General features: G+C 40.2%; 1 protein-coding gene across 2 annotated transcripts; it reads right to left on the bottom strand.

Moving 5' to 3' along the window:
• Positions 1–390: 390 nt before the first annotated feature.
• LOC141771148 (sushi domain-containing protein 6) lies at positions 391–13054 on the bottom strand. Of its 2 annotated transcripts, none has more exons than XM_074641107.1 (5): positions 12832–13054; positions 7625–7731; positions 5231–5437; positions 2743–2881; positions 391–2089 (listed from the first exon to the last, which is right to left on the bottom strand). In XM_074641107.1, the coding sequence occupies exons 2-5, from the start codon at positions 7716–7718 to the stop codon at positions 1783–1785; spliced, it is 747 nt and encodes a 248-aa protein (XP_074497208.1). In that variant the 5' UTR covers positions 7719–7731; positions 12832–13054; the 3' UTR covers positions 391–1782. The 2 variants fall into 2 exon arrangements, with proteins under 2 accessions (XP_074497208.1, XP_074497206.1); XM_074641105.1 differs by having other exon boundaries at positions 391–2092; positions 12832–13017.
• Between the last annotated feature and the right edge of the window lie 2233 nt (positions 13055–15287).

The raw sequence follows: 15287 nt of genomic DNA, 5'->3' as shown, positions 1-15287 counted from the left end.
GCAGTTTTGTTGCGTAAACCTAAAGAAGTTGTAGATGTGTTGCGTAAACCTAAATAAGTTGCAGTTTTGTTGCGTAAACCTAAAGAAGTTGTAGTTTAAAACCTGTTTTATGTAGATTCTTGCTGTTTTTCAGCTGAGTGAATGTATGAATTGTTTGAGGATTGTGTTAAAAAAAAACTATAATCAAGATTTGAGCAGCTGCTCTGCAAATGCTGCTAGATCTCTGAAATGAATTCAACCAAAAACATCAGCAGTAAATGATTCCTTTACCTCGGGGAGAATCCTCACGTCTGTCTGTCTGCGGGGCCAAAACACAAGTGAGTCCTGCAGCATGCCGGTAAACCCAGCTGGTGCTAATTAGCGTCAATCAAGTCACAATCCAGGCCAAGATGTCAAACATCTCAACATTTATTCATCATATAATTCTGTGCAATAATACAATGTACAAATAATCTCTCTGTAAATATTACAATCCATATAATAGTCAAGATTAACATAAAATACATTCAAGGTCTGAAGGCGTCAGTCGCTCTGCAGAGGTTAAAGAGTGACAGAGAGGGAACAAGTGAACACACACACACACACACACACACACACACACACACACACACACACACACACACACACACACCTTTGATTTGTTTCAGGTTATTTGTTCCAACTTCTGTGTTTTTGCAGGTCGTGTAATTAAAAGTGTTAAAAGCACCATGTGTGTCTGCACCGATGCCACGAGGGCAAATAACTGTACAACTGTTTCTTTTTTACTTCATTTAAATGAATCAAAATATTATCGTTTCACTTCACTCACGCTGAACGAATACCAGAGAAACACTTCAAACGATCGCTTGGTTGCCGAGCATTTTCACGTCTCTAAATATCTGCTGTACACAAAATAAATATCATGACATGCTGTTTGTTGTCTATAACCAGAGCGTCTGCGCACCAGTGGTGGAAGAACATTTACTATAAGAACTGTACTCAAGTACAAATTCAACGTACTTGTACTTCTACTCCACTACATCTCAGAGGTAAATAGAGTACTTTTTACTTCACTACATTTGTCTGACAGCTTTTAGACTGTCACTATTTACTTTAAGTACATTTTACTTAAGTAAGGTTTTAAATGCAGGACTTTTACTTGTAGTGGAGTATTAGTACTTTTACCTCAGTAAAGGATCTGAGTTCGTCCTCCACCACGCTGGCTTCAACTCCACCAATAGAAACAGATCTAAATCAAAATAGAGTCGGTTGCCGTGGAAACACACAGGGTTTCTGCAACAGCATGATCGGCCCCGTCACTGACGGGAAAGGATGGACGACGTCTCCAGGGCAACGCTGAAAACACATACACACACACACACACACAGGCACTTACACTTGTATATGACTGCTGTCTTGTGAAAACCTCATAATTTTAGTTTATGTGATGATTTTTATATTTAAACATTTAAACATCACACTAAAAACAAGGCATTCAGGATATAAAGGTTTTCACCAGACAGCACATAAACTCCCTCCTCTGTCACTGACATTAATACAACAATCAACATTTCATGTATAAGTGAACTTTAGTCCTCTTTGTGACCTAACAACCGGCCAATCGGAGCTTATCTGCTTCGTCTAAACTAGCGTGTGATTGTGTCCTGATGCTGGTGAGCTGCAGCCAACCAGGAAAAGTGCAGGAGTCTGCTGTCAGTCTGTGTTTGTTTTAACCGGCAGAGTAAAACGCTGCAGCTGACAATTTAAAATCCTTCATTTGCTAAACAACATGAAGTCTTTCAATCAAGTGTCTTTGTCATCTGAAAATGCAACATGTAGCTGCCGAACGTCCCCGTCACTCATCCTGTCTCTGGGATGGGATGACTGGGTCTCCTCGTAGGCGGGCGGGGGGTTGTCGGGGCTGGACAGGAGGGGGCGGTGGCTGCCGTCCGAGTCGGGAGCCTCCTGAGCCAAGAGGAGCTGGGTGGGTCCCGGCGCCGAGCAGGCGGGGAGGCGTTGCCCCCAGCTGCCGTACACCGCCTCCTCGTAGGACGGCAGGGAGACGGGATGTCCGTCCACCATCAGGTCCAGCTGATCTGAGGAGCGACGGCTGCTGGGACACAAACAGAGAGAATTATAAACAATGGATCTCCTGACCTCTGACCTCAATCTGAGTGCCTTTATCTTTAGTCTGGGGAAGGGGTCAGCAACCTTTACTATCAAAAGAGACATTTCATTTCTGTCTGGAGCCGCAAAACATGTGAGCATTGTGATGAAGGTAACACAGTTTATAGTCTAAGTATATAGTATATAAGTCTAATGCAGTGAGGGTCAAAGTGTACTAAAGTGTAAAGTGTGTAAAATGTACTACAATGAAATGTAACTTAACAAGAAAAAAAAGTTGTAATATTACGAGAATAAAGTCATAAGTTTACGAGAAAAAAATAAAATAACTTTATAATATTACGACTTTATTTTTGAAATCTCATATTTATTTATTTTTCCCTCAATGTGGCCCTAATTCTTTGTCGTACCTTCAGACCTAAAACTATGATAAATAAAAATGAAAACATAAACAAAAAAAGTTATTCATTTCCATTTTTTAAAATCCACAGGGAGCCACTGGAGAGGAGCTGAAGAGACACATGTGGCTCCAGAGCTGCAGGTTGCTGACCCCTGGGTTAAGGGGTTAGCACTATTGGAATATCACAGATCACAGTTTAAACCTCTTCAGTCTTCTGCAGGAAACAGTGGTCTTCTCACCTGTGTGATTGACAGGGGTAGAGGCGGGACTTGACGACCAGGCAGGCAGTGGTGGTGAGCAGGAAGATGGACACGCCCACCGCCGTCGTGGCCATGCTGGGCATCGAGTCGTTCGCTCTGTTGTCAGAGTTCACATTCTCTGAGGAGGAGAAACACAAATGTTGACATTAGAAACACGACAACAGAAACTATACAACTATCTGCTTTTTATGTACGTAAACAAATGAAGCATTATCATACCACCATCTTTTGCACTACTCTCATAACCAAAGTTTTCTATTTGCACTATAATTTAAAACGGATGTTACACATATTGTATATATATATATATACAATATATATATATGTGTAAAGGATAATGCCCGACAAGGTAGCGGAGGCAACCGTCTGATGTGCGTCGTCCATTAATTCCTGATTATGGACACCTCAAAGAGCATTATACCACTTCTACCAGGTCACTTGCCGAAGAAAACAAAAAGTTTGTAACCAAAATCCATAGTTTTTTTTACATCAATCTTGGTTACGCTAGCATAAAGCTAACGTTTTGCTATCAAGATTCAAAGTCAATAACTCTGCGTAGCGTACAGTTGAAAAACAGTGAATATAATTTGACGGCATGTTTAACAACAAGATTAGCTAGCTACCCAGCCATGTCAAGTCCAAATATTGATTTGGTATTTATATGCTGAAATGCAAAACGGTAGATTTAAGACAATGAGCTGAAGCTGTGACAGAAAACAATCACCGCTGTGGGAAAACCCATGAATTCTCTTTACAGAAATAGATTATCAAATACAAAATCTATGAGAGCAAGCTTTCTTTTATCTAGATATGTGGTTTGTCTGAGCCTGTGATGATACGACAGCAGCTTTCCATGAGGCTCTGCAGCGTCAACACAGAGGAAATGTTTAATGGTTATTATGGTGGCGTCGCCCGCTTCCTCTATCTGCGCTCTGACTTCCTGTCGCAGCGCGTTTGAGTGAATGGCGACAGAGGAAGTCGGAACTGGTCTGAGGAAAGTAAAGCTCCTAGTTCCGCTGCAGACAGACAGTCTCAGTATGTTTCTGTTAAGTAGGTCAAAAGAGAGTTTGCATTAAAGGGATCGGCTCCGAAATGCTCTGAAGTTTCATGTTTTAGTTGCAAACCGATTAATCTGCAACTAAAGATGCATGTTAAATAAATGTAATGACGTTAAAAGCACAATATTCCCCTCTGAGATGTAGTGGAGTAGTAGCAGTAAATAAAGCAGAAGTATATAAAATTTGTACTGAAGTACGATACTTGAGTAAATGTACTTATTTCCAGCTGGCTGCATTATAAAACTCCCAGTGGCCTCTGAGACGTCTTTTTGTTGACACTCATCTGATGTCTGCAATCAACCATAACACATAATTTAAGTATAGGTAACGAAAATGACACGCCGTCTGCTTCCTGCACACTCAAAACCAGAAGTGAGTGTCTTTAAATGACTAATCAGCGGTTAAAGCGTCAGGGTCGTCGCTGCGCTGAGTCATGAGTAGATTATAAACTGAGCAAATCACTGAGGAGCGCTGCGATGCCCGGGGCTGCTGGGAAATGTCAAGAGATGTTTAGAGTCGTCCGAGAGTATCTGATCACTAATAAAGTATAATTTTAGATGTGGCGATATTTTGTGACAAATAAAAACTTGCAGGGAAATTCACTTTTTGCACCTTAATTATCAGTAAAGAGAACTCACTTCATACCCTGCTTAAAACAACCTGAACATCAGTATGGAGGACGCAACGTGCCAAAATCAAAAATAAATAAATGACTCAAAAAATAAATATGTTATTAAATATAGGAAAGATAATATTTTAAATAAATGTAGCCATTAATTAATTGATAAAATGTGACATAAATTGATATTTCTGTTTTAATTTGCTTCTTTATTTATTTATCTTTGTATTAATCCCCGTATTTATTTACTCTTCTATTTAATTTCCCCTTATGTGTGTATTTCTTTTTATTCATTTTTAAATTTATTTATGTATATTTATTTCTAGGGGTGAAATGCAAAGGGGAAAATCATGCAGAAATAATAATTTAAAAAATGGATGAATACATAAATAAATACCTACATTTAAGAATAAATATAAAATAAATAAAAAATAAATGCAAAAATAAATAAATACATTTAAAAATGAATAAGAATATATAAATAAAGGGGAAAATTAAACAGAAGAGTAAATAAATAAAGAAATTAATACAAAGATAAATAAATAAAGGAGCAAATTAAAACAGAAATATCAATTTATGTCACATTTTATCAATTAATTAGTGGCTACATTTATTTTTAATATTATTTTTGCTACATTTAATGATATATTTATGTATTTATTGAGTCATTAATGAATTTATACATTTATTATTGGCAGGTTCTCTCCTTCATACATAAAACATAATAAAACAAACATAAATACTATATGACTTGTTAGACTTCAGTGTATTCAGTCTTCTGAACTCTCACCTCTGATGGGGACGCAGGCCGGTATCGGAGGCTGCCACCTCCCGTGGCGACACCTGGAGACGCGGGCCTTGTTGTTGAGGACGTGGTACCCCGGCTCACAGAAGAAGTGGATGGAGGTTTTGTGGGGGAAACCTCGACACGGCGACGGATCACAGCGGAAACCTCCATGTTCCGGCACCAGAGGGTGAGTGCAGTTACTCAGCCGGCCTGTAGAGACAGTGGTCGTTAGTCGCCTTTACCTCACAACCATCGCTACTGGTTCATTTCTAACCCCTTAACACTCCGACGTCTCTTGGTGGGCCCTGTCTTTCAGAGGTTGTAGCGGGCTCAGTTATAAAGCGAGAATGAAGATACTGGTATCATATGAAACTAGAAGACCTAAAGAATCCACTGTTACCATGTAACCATGTCATGCTAAATGGCTAAATAATGCTCCAAACTTATGCTATATTTTGGCGAGGAAAAACTGGCGTGGCCATTTTCAAAGAGCTCCCTTGACCTCTGACCTCCAGATATGTGAGTGTAAATGGGTTCTATGGGTACCCACGAGTCTCCCCTTTACAGACATGCAAACTTTATGAGAATCACATGCGGTTTGGGGCAAGTCATACATAAGTGTTTACTTACGGTAAACAAAGTGAGTAAAAGGCTCAGGATTTGGTTTACATATTTATATTTATACGTGTCTGTGTACATTTGAATGCTGGGTTTTCCCGCATCAAAACGTTGCCCACAACCTCCTCTGCTGCCTTCCCCAACGGGCAGAACAGACAACACTTTAACCCACTTCCTCTATTTCTCCACCTTCCATCTCAAAAGTCTGCGTCTGCAGAATTATGGTTTCCACTGCCCCCGTTAGCTCCTTAACCCCAAACAGCCTCACGTGACGAGGCTGAGAGTGGAAAATCACTAGAAATGAAGCTGCAACAAGGAAAAGTCTGAATGGTTTTCCTCAGAAACAAAATGTTAAGAATAGGAAGTCACAGCCCGGTTCTGATGAACAGCAGAGTTTGACTGATGACTGTTGATCACAGTACAAACAGAAGAGGAAGAACCAGACTCTCGAAACAGAGCGAGCAGAAAGTGTCTACATCCTGCAACACGCTGACTAAAGTTCACTTAATGTTTCACTATCAGTCATCATTAAAGTTTGATGACTGTGTGCCATTAATGAACATCTGTCTGGACTGTATTTACAATTAAAGATTGTTTCAGTAACTCACTGCTGCGGCACAATGGGAGTTATTTTCCTCGGCATAATGAGCGTGCATCAGACCCACGGAAGACCGCACCGCCCTGCACGACACATCTGGTTCTGCCAGCTTCCTGCTAGCTGTATACGGCTGTAATAATGGATATATTGGCTGTAATTCATCACTTTTATTATCTTCCTGTACCATGGTGGATGTATTAACGTCTCTGTTCCCAAACAACCGTCTATTTGCCAGTAACTAGTAGCGCTAGTAGCACGACATCAACAGGATTTAATGGAGTTGTAGGTTATTTACTAACACGCACAGGACACAACCTCTTCTACATCCATGGTCTGAGGTCTATTTTTCATTCTGGATCCTTGACATGAAAAAGATTGAGAAATCTGTGTGCTGGATTTTTCTAACTTCCATTTACGTCCATCGCTCCCTTTCCGTTCCTCTGGGAAGCAGCCGGGCAAAAGAGTCTAATAAATAAGTCAGTAAATAGTTATTAATAGTATACATATTTATAATATTCTTATTGTTGAACATAGGATATTTCTGTAGAGACGTTAAATATGACAATAGAATAGAAATCATTTTGTTTTACTTTCAGGCTCTTTGTAGGCCGACGTTTTACGGGCGTCCGGTAGTCGCTTTCAGTCCAAAATGGCAGAAGCGTAGCTGCTGCTGAGCGCTGACGTTGCAACGAAAACAATTGACATTCACTTTTTAATCGATATACGTTCTTTGTTGACGTGGGTCTGCTGTGGTGCGGCCAAAAGGAATTGTGTGGCGGCGTTATCTCCTTTTCCTTTGGTAAAGGATGGTTCAGTGTATCCTAAGCTAAAGGAGATAAGAAAGGAAGCATTGAAGCACCTTTCCTTAACATCTATAGAAGCTCTTAAAAAGGCTGCCACGTAGATACTTCCGGGTCATTTCACTCAGTTAGGAACCTTCCTAAGAAAATAAAACTATTCCACCACAGTTAAGGTTAATTTCAGTGTGTGCATCACTTTTTAGTGTCCCCTGGAAACAGCTGTATTGTGTTTTCTCTATTTGCAGCGCGTTGAGCTCTCAGAGTCACCGTAGATTTCACTTGAATTCTGTGTATAATATTTCCTTTCTGCTACAGTGAATGAAGGAGAAACCAACGTAGAGACTTAATGAATGCATGAATGTTGGGGGTCAGAGGTCGTACCTGCTGTGAGGAGCGGTGAGGAGGCCAGGAGGAGGAGTCCGCAGACCAGACTGACGAGTCCACACGACGATGGATACAGGACCGACGCAGACATCAAACCAGACTTCCTTTAAGACACAACGGAGATGAAGAGTCAGCAGCAGAAAACACATAAACACACACTGTAAACACACACTGTAAACACACACACACACACACACTGATGTCTAGTAAAATTATCCTTAAACAGGAGGCAGAAGTCACACCTCTCTCACTAAAGCAGCTCAAGCTAAAACTTTTTAAAGGGAAAGAAAAATGTTGTTTTCAGTCTAAATGTATTTGCAGCTGTGAACCCGCCTGCTGTTTGTGTTCATTCACACCTGTCAGCTGCTGAGTGCAACCACACACACCTCCGCTGGCTTCACCTGTTGCTCACTGAGCAGCTGCATCGATCGACGTCTTCATTTTGATTTCCGCTCCCAGACAGGAGAAGCAGACAGGAGTAGCAGCACGGGAGCAAAGCGATGTACTGCTGTGGACGGAGGCAGCAGCTAAACGCGTTTTAGACACCTAAAAAAATCAGTTTAGTGTACGCTCTATTTAGAATATTTTCACCACTTTACCTCGCTGTCAGACAGCCCTTTCTGACGGGGAACTGAAGCCGTTATCTATGCTCTCTTCAAAGCCATCAGACTGCATTGAACATTTTTTTTACATTGCAGAAAATCGGAGTTGCTGGTCTACCGCTGCCTCGATCGGTTAGTTTGTTTGTGTTATTGTGTGACTTTGGTGAATCTGAACTAACCAAAGTCACACAATAACACAAACTAACTAACCGATCGAGGCAGCGGTAGAACAGCAACTCCCGTGTTCTGTGAGGTCACATTATAGGCTTTTTCAATGGAGTCTGGTGGCTTTGGTGAGAGCATAGATTTCAGCTCCACGTCGGAAAGGGCTGTCTGAAAAGGTGAAAATATTGTAAATATAGAGTACACTTAAACTGATATTGATTTGTTACAGCAGCACATCGCTTTGCTCCCGTGCTGGTACTCCTGTCTGCTTCTCCATCTACTGTAGGTAACACGCCGAGTCCCTCATTCAACCACAATTCAAAACACGTGAACTATCCCTTCAAACATTGCTCCAGTGATCTGCTTTGTCGTCTTTTAATCAAACCACGACTGTAAACCTGCGCTCAACCTTTCAGTCGACTGATAATGAAACTGTCACCCCACACTGTTTACCGTTTCAACACTGGCCGCGCTGACCGATACGCCCACCCGACAGTGAGCAGAGAAACAAAACAGAAACCGATCACTAGCACCGCCGCCACAACAACCCAAACTAAATTTCTCCAGATGACTTGCACCGGCGCGCCATCGCTATCACGCTACTTCCTGTGATGAACTGGTGCCAACAGAGCCAGACCTCGGCTGGAGCGGCAGCCTAAATGCCACCGTGTGTTTCCAGTGTGTGAAACTGTGTGTGTAGGTGTAGCTTTGGCTGTCTTTAGTGTGTGTTTTGTGCTTTCATGTCAAGAGAGATGCCAGTCATCACACACAGCTCCATCTTATGTGACCACAATCTGTGTGGGAGTTCTCCATCTTAGTCATCACGGCCCTCTGTGATATTATAACTTCTGCTGCAGAAAATTAAGATGTCTCTTTTTTTAAAACAAAATTAATTTATTCAGCTCCATTTCATGTGATAACTGCATGTCGTGATGCTGTTAAATCAAGAAGGGAGTCCAGTGATGGAGGAAGAAGAAGTACTGAGATCTTTTAGATAAGTAAAAGTAGTAATACCACAGTGTAGAAATGCTCTTTTACAAGTAGGGCTGTCAACTGATTAAAATATTTAATCGCGATTAATCGCATGATTGTCCATAAAGCAAATTAATCGCACATTTTTTATCTGTTTTAAATGAACCTTAAAGGGAGATTTGTCAAGTATTTAATACTCTTATCATTAGGGCTGTCAAAGGTTTCGGAAGTTGTAATGGGCTCAGTTTCATAGCTGGTCACACTAGCTTGTTGTGAAGGAGGTTAAATAACGCTCCTAAGTTAACTTACATTCCACCACAGCCGACATTAACAAGCTCAGACCATCATGAGCTTATGATTAGAAGTTAAACGACGTGACGCATCGACGCTACAAACATCACTCTGGCGAGCATTCAAATGTCACAATCTGGCACCGCTTTGTTGCCGGGTGGTGAAGGCTGAATATAAACATGAGTGACAGCATGTTTGAGCTTCACTACAGGTGACTTCACTTCACACCTCGAGGGACTGGACTTCCTCCTCTGTTTCAGATGAATTTACAAAGAAAAGACACACTCAGAGCGGACGTTATCTCCGTCATCTACAACTTCCCTTCATGACTGACCACTGTATTAGCTAACAGTCAAAAACGGGTTGTGTTAAAGGACCAATCTGAAATATATTTACTGTGACAATAAATCATAAAATGACCCTGATATGTCATCAGAGATTAAGGAAACATGCTGAATTAAAATACTGGCTTCCCCAACAGCAATGCTACAACCACTATGTTCTCCTTTTAAATTTAATTTATTAAGATAAATTAATAAATAAAATATAAATGAAAAAATAAATGAAAAAATAAAAAATAAATAAATAGTTATTTTAATACATAAAAAAAAGTGTAATAAATAAGGGGATTAATACAAAGATAAATAAATAATGAAGCAAATTAAAACAGAAATATCAATTTATATTGCATTTTTATCAATTAATTAATGACTATGTATTTTTAATACTATTTTTGCTACATTTAATTACATGTTTATTTATCGAGTCATTTATTTTGAATTTGGACTGCCGTTACCGCTTTTTAAATGCTAGCCGTTAGTACTACAGTACATTTTGCTCCTTTAATGCATAAGCTAGCTGTGGTTGTTGTGCACATGCAGTGGTGGAAGAAGTATTCAGATACTTTATACTGAAGTAAAAGTATTGATACCACACTGTGAAAACTACAAGTAAAAGCCCACTGCTCCTAATATGGGTTAAATGCAGAGGCTACATTTCACTGTGTGATAATAAAAACTAGTTTACATTTACATTCAAAACCTTACTTCAGTAAAACGTACTTAAAGTACGAAAAGTAAAAGTATTGATGTGTCAGTAAAGTGTTCCCTGTCAGTTTTTTCCTATTCTATCTGATGCTTCTGGATTAATATTACTGCTGCATTAATGTGTATGTTGCATTTGACCTCCTTTATATCCTGTTGGCCAGTTTAATCTACAGCAATGCATCATGGTCTATAAGATCATCATGTGTTTGTAGCGTTGCTGTCCTGTGAGAACCACGTATCTCTAAAGTCAGCCTGTTTTCAGCTTTGTGACGATGCATCTTCCAGCTGATCCAAGAGGCTTTTTAAAGAGTTTAATTAGCTTCAGAAGGATTTTCTCAACACATGAAGGAACATTTAATCCTTCAGTTTATCACAAACATTCAACATCAACACATCTGGCGAATCGTGGTTTCACCTGGACAAGAAGTGGATGTGAAAAGTAACTAAAGCTGTCGGACAAATGTAGTAAAAAGTACACTATTCCCCTCTGAGATGTAGTGTTTAGTGTGTGTAGAGGAGTAGAAGTAGAAAGTATCATAACATACTCAAGTAAAGCACCTCTGTGTACACACACTCTGATGGTGATTCAAACATGATGCCTGTAAACTCCCAGGTGGCTCTTTCTTGGAAATATTTTCAGGCACACAGGAAGTGATGCATTTTATGTTTCCAGCCACAACAGTGATTTGTTTGGCGAAAAACAGAGGAAGAGCCGAGTAAGCCAGCAGAAACTTCCACTGGGAAAAACACAGAGTGAACTGAACATGCAGAGGAAGAAGTGTTGAGCGTCTTCACCCACTGAACCACATCTGACGTTCTGGTTGATCAGTAGCTGTGTTGAACTTTGCTCTTTCTGCTCCGCTGCTTCAGAAACCAACAGGTACAAACCCTCGAGAGGGATTCAAGTCTATTGTTCTCTTTTTATTAAGAACTGACTCGTTTTTAAACCACATCTGACGTCTCCAGCGGTGGAAGAAGTGTTCAGATCTTTTACTGAAGTAAAAGTCTCAATACTACCGTGTAGAAATACTCTGTTCAAAGTAAAAGTCCTGCATCTAAAATTGTACTTAAGTAAACTTAACTTTTTTAAAGATTTATATTTCTACTTAAGTATAAAAGTATGAGCATCAAAATATACTTAAAGTAACAAAAGTAAAAGTACTAATTATACAGAATGGCCCATTTCAGAGTCATGTATAACTATATATACGTATATAATACTGGATGATATTATTATAATATATATTATTATTGATGCATTCATGTGTTCATCACAGTTTTTGTTGCCTAAACCTAAAGAAGTTGTAGTTTTGTTGTGACGCTGACTCTCGTTGACTTAACGGCCAAAGGTATCGCTGTTAAAAAGCAATTTCTGATTCTTACAAACAGTCCCTTTAAGGAAACTATGACGCACAATTCAAAAAAAATAATATTTCATTATTCATATGTTCTGTGATGTCCTGTTTTATTTATCTGCTTTAATTGTCTTGTGAAGCACTTTGTAACATCCGTTAAATAAATGTATTATTATTATTATTGGTATTATTTATTCCAGCACCCTATGCACTATTTTCTCAGTAGACTATATACTTATATTTGTCCTTGTTTTTAGCTGTATAAATAAATGTATTATTATTATTATTATTATGTATATAAAGCATCAGTCTATATTTATTGCAGCATCTTTTGCATTATAGTCTTAGTCGACTATATACTTGTATTGATCCTTGTTTTTAACTGTATAAACAAATGTATTATTATTATTATTATCATTATCTATATAAAGCATCAGGCTATATTTATTCCAGCATCCTTTGCATTATTGTCTTAGTAGGCTATATACTTATATTTGTCCTTGTCTTTAGCTGTATTTCTGTGTAATTCATTGTATGTGTTTACATACTTGGTCAATAAAGCTGTAATAATTAATAATTAATAGGCAATGAACAGGTTATGTTATGGACTCAAGTCAATCTATTTTTATCAAACAGACATAAAAACACTGCGCACACACTCAGTGGATCAGATGAGGGAATAATCGATGATATACATTATTGATTACATTACAGGTAGTTAAAACAGCGAGCTCTGAAACAATAAAGCAGATTTAAAGCGTTGGATGTCTCACCTGAGAGCCGCGGAGGAGGCAGCGGCAGCAGCAGCGGGGAGATGGAGCTTCTGGAGCGGACGAGGAGCGGAGGAGTAGACGCCGGTTTGAGGAGGAGGATGGAGGAGATGATGGAGGAGAGTGGATAGGTGGATGTCTCGGTGTGGATCTCTCCGTCTCCGTCTGCAGCCGCTCCTGCTCAGCAACAAGTGTGACAGTCAGACCTCCTCTGTTGCTCTCTCTCCTGACTGACTCATCGATCAGCTGGGTTTGATCAGCTCTGATTGGCTGCTGAGAGCCAACAAACACCGCCCACCGGAGAGGCTCCGTCATGTTCTGGAAACACTCCCTTTATCTCACACACACACACACACAGAGAGACACACACGCGCACAAACACACACACACACACGCACACAGACACACAGACACACACACACACACACACACACACACACATTAACCAATTAGTTCCTCTCTCTCACACACATCCCTGTACTTCTACCTTTGTGAGGACACTCATTGACATAATACATTCCCTATCTCCTACTTCCTTACCTCCTCACCTCCTTACCCCCTCACTCAGGGGTCAGCAACCTTTACTATCAAAAGAGCCATTTAGGCTTTTAAGAAATCTGTCTGGAGCATGGAGCTAACACAGTTTATAGTCTAAGTATATAGTATATAAGTCTAATGCAGTGAGGGTCCAGGAGACAATGTGCGACGGAGTATTAGGGCCACACTGAGGGAAAAACATTACAAGAATAAAGTCATAACTTTACGAGAAAAAAGAAAGAAAATAACATGTAAAATAACTGCTTTATAATATTATTACTTAGTTCTCATAATACGACTTTCTTTCTCGTTAAATTATGACTTTATTCTCGAAATCTCAGATTTATTTTTTTCCCTCAATGTGGCCCTAATACTCCGTATTATATATAGTGTATATATATATATAGTGCCGTCGTACCATAGACCTACAACAATGATAAATAAAAATGAAAATGTAAACAAAAAAACAGTTATTCATTTCCACTAATTTTCTTAATTATCCACAGGAGCCACTGGAGAGGAGCTAAAGAGCACCATGTGGCTCCGGAGCTGCAGATTACAGACCCTGAGCTAGAGGAAAAGTCAGTAGGAAACATCCTCTGGGGAACATGAATGTTTGGACAAAGTTTGTCCATCCGTGCACACTAACCCTGAACTAGCCACTAGAGAAGTAAAGAGCTGTTCTTCTTTATTTTCTACCAGCTGTCCTGTGGTCTGTCATTGTGTTTGGGTCCCACCCTTCAGGCTCTCTGTTTACAGTAAAAAGCTGCCGAGCCGCAGAGCTGCTGCTTCTCAGTTACTTCCACTGACTCGACGGAAGTGCTAAAAATACAGGCGTGCTGCGGCGATACAGCAGAGAAAAAAAGAGGGTTTCCACTGATGGTTAATCTGCAGCTCATCAAGCAGCGTGTGGGAACTTTATCAGACCTGTAATTAGTCAGTCAGGTAACTCAACATCAACATCTGAATTCATCAAATGTTGATGCATCATGAGTCGTTGAATGTGCAACATTTCAGGAGATCTATCAGCACGATTAGCAGAAACGGATTATAATATTCATAAGTATGTTTTCTCGCTCCAAACTTACGCAAAATGTTGGCGAGGAAAAACTTTCATGGCCATTTTCAACGGGGTTCCTTGACTGCTGACCTCAAGATATGTGAATGAAAATGGGTTCTATGGATACCCACGAGTCTCCCCTTTACAGACATGCCCACTTTATGATAATCACATGCAGTTTGGGGCAAGTCATAGTCGGTAAAGGTTTGGGGTAAAAGCTTCATCAGGGTCATCAGGTGGGCCCACAACACCTCTAGAGGGCTTATCTGCGACATCTGGCGTCCCAGATGTGCCCCCCCCTCTGCTTATACCCCTTCTGATGCCGCTGGTGTTATTTTGGGTCCCAGGTGTCGTCTCTCCTATTAATCCAGAGCCGCCGACTTGCCTGCTCGGCAGCACTTGAGAGGGCTCTGATGGCTTGGCGTTGGTCTTGGCCTCGGATTCCCGTGTCCTTAAGTAGCCCAGTAGTTGACTTGCCTACGAAGCCTCAGCGTACTGAAGGCTCTTGTGTTCGTAGGGCCTCCACCACAGCATCCTTCCGGGGCATAGTAAGCTCTGTGATGTAGATGGTGTGAAGTTAAGAGGACCAAAGAAGCACGAGACCTGGTCTGAGGTTAGTAACGGCGATCTCAGAGCCTTTGATTCAGATCCGCCGATAACTTGCAGTCTCGTGCCTCTCCAAGCTGGCAGGTATCTGACTTCAATGTACAAAACATGTTCAAAACATACAGAAAACAAAACACCGTGGATGACTTTTTACAAAATCTGTATTTGCCAAAAAAAAAGTAAAATTTGCAAAGTGAAGTCTGTTTTTTTTTTGTTTTTTTTACAATATCAGTGAAATTTACAAAAACAAGATGGT

This window comes from Sebastes fasciatus, chromosome 7, assembly GCF_043250625.1.
Source record: "Sebastes fasciatus isolate fSebFas1 chromosome 7, fSebFas1.pri, whole genome shotgun sequence".
NCBI classification, from domain to species: domain Eukaryota; kingdom Metazoa; phylum Chordata; class Actinopteri; order Perciformes; family Sebastidae; genus Sebastes; species Sebastes fasciatus.
This window is presented reverse-complemented; position numbering and strand designations above follow the sequence as displayed.

Coding starts and splice junctions, on each gene's coding strand:
- LOC141771148 (XM_074641105.1), bottom strand. CDS start 7,718: ATGTCTGCGTCGGTCCTGTATCCATCGTCGTGTGGACTCGTCAGTCTG. Junction 2,882..5,230: donor GGCCTGCGTCCCCATCAGAG/GTGAGAGTTCAG, acceptor TCTCCTCCTCAG/AGAATGTGAACTCTGACAAC. Junction 2,093..2,742: donor TACCCCTGTCAATCACACAG/GTGAGAAGACCA, acceptor TTTGTGTCCCAG/CAGCCGTCGCTCCTCAGATC.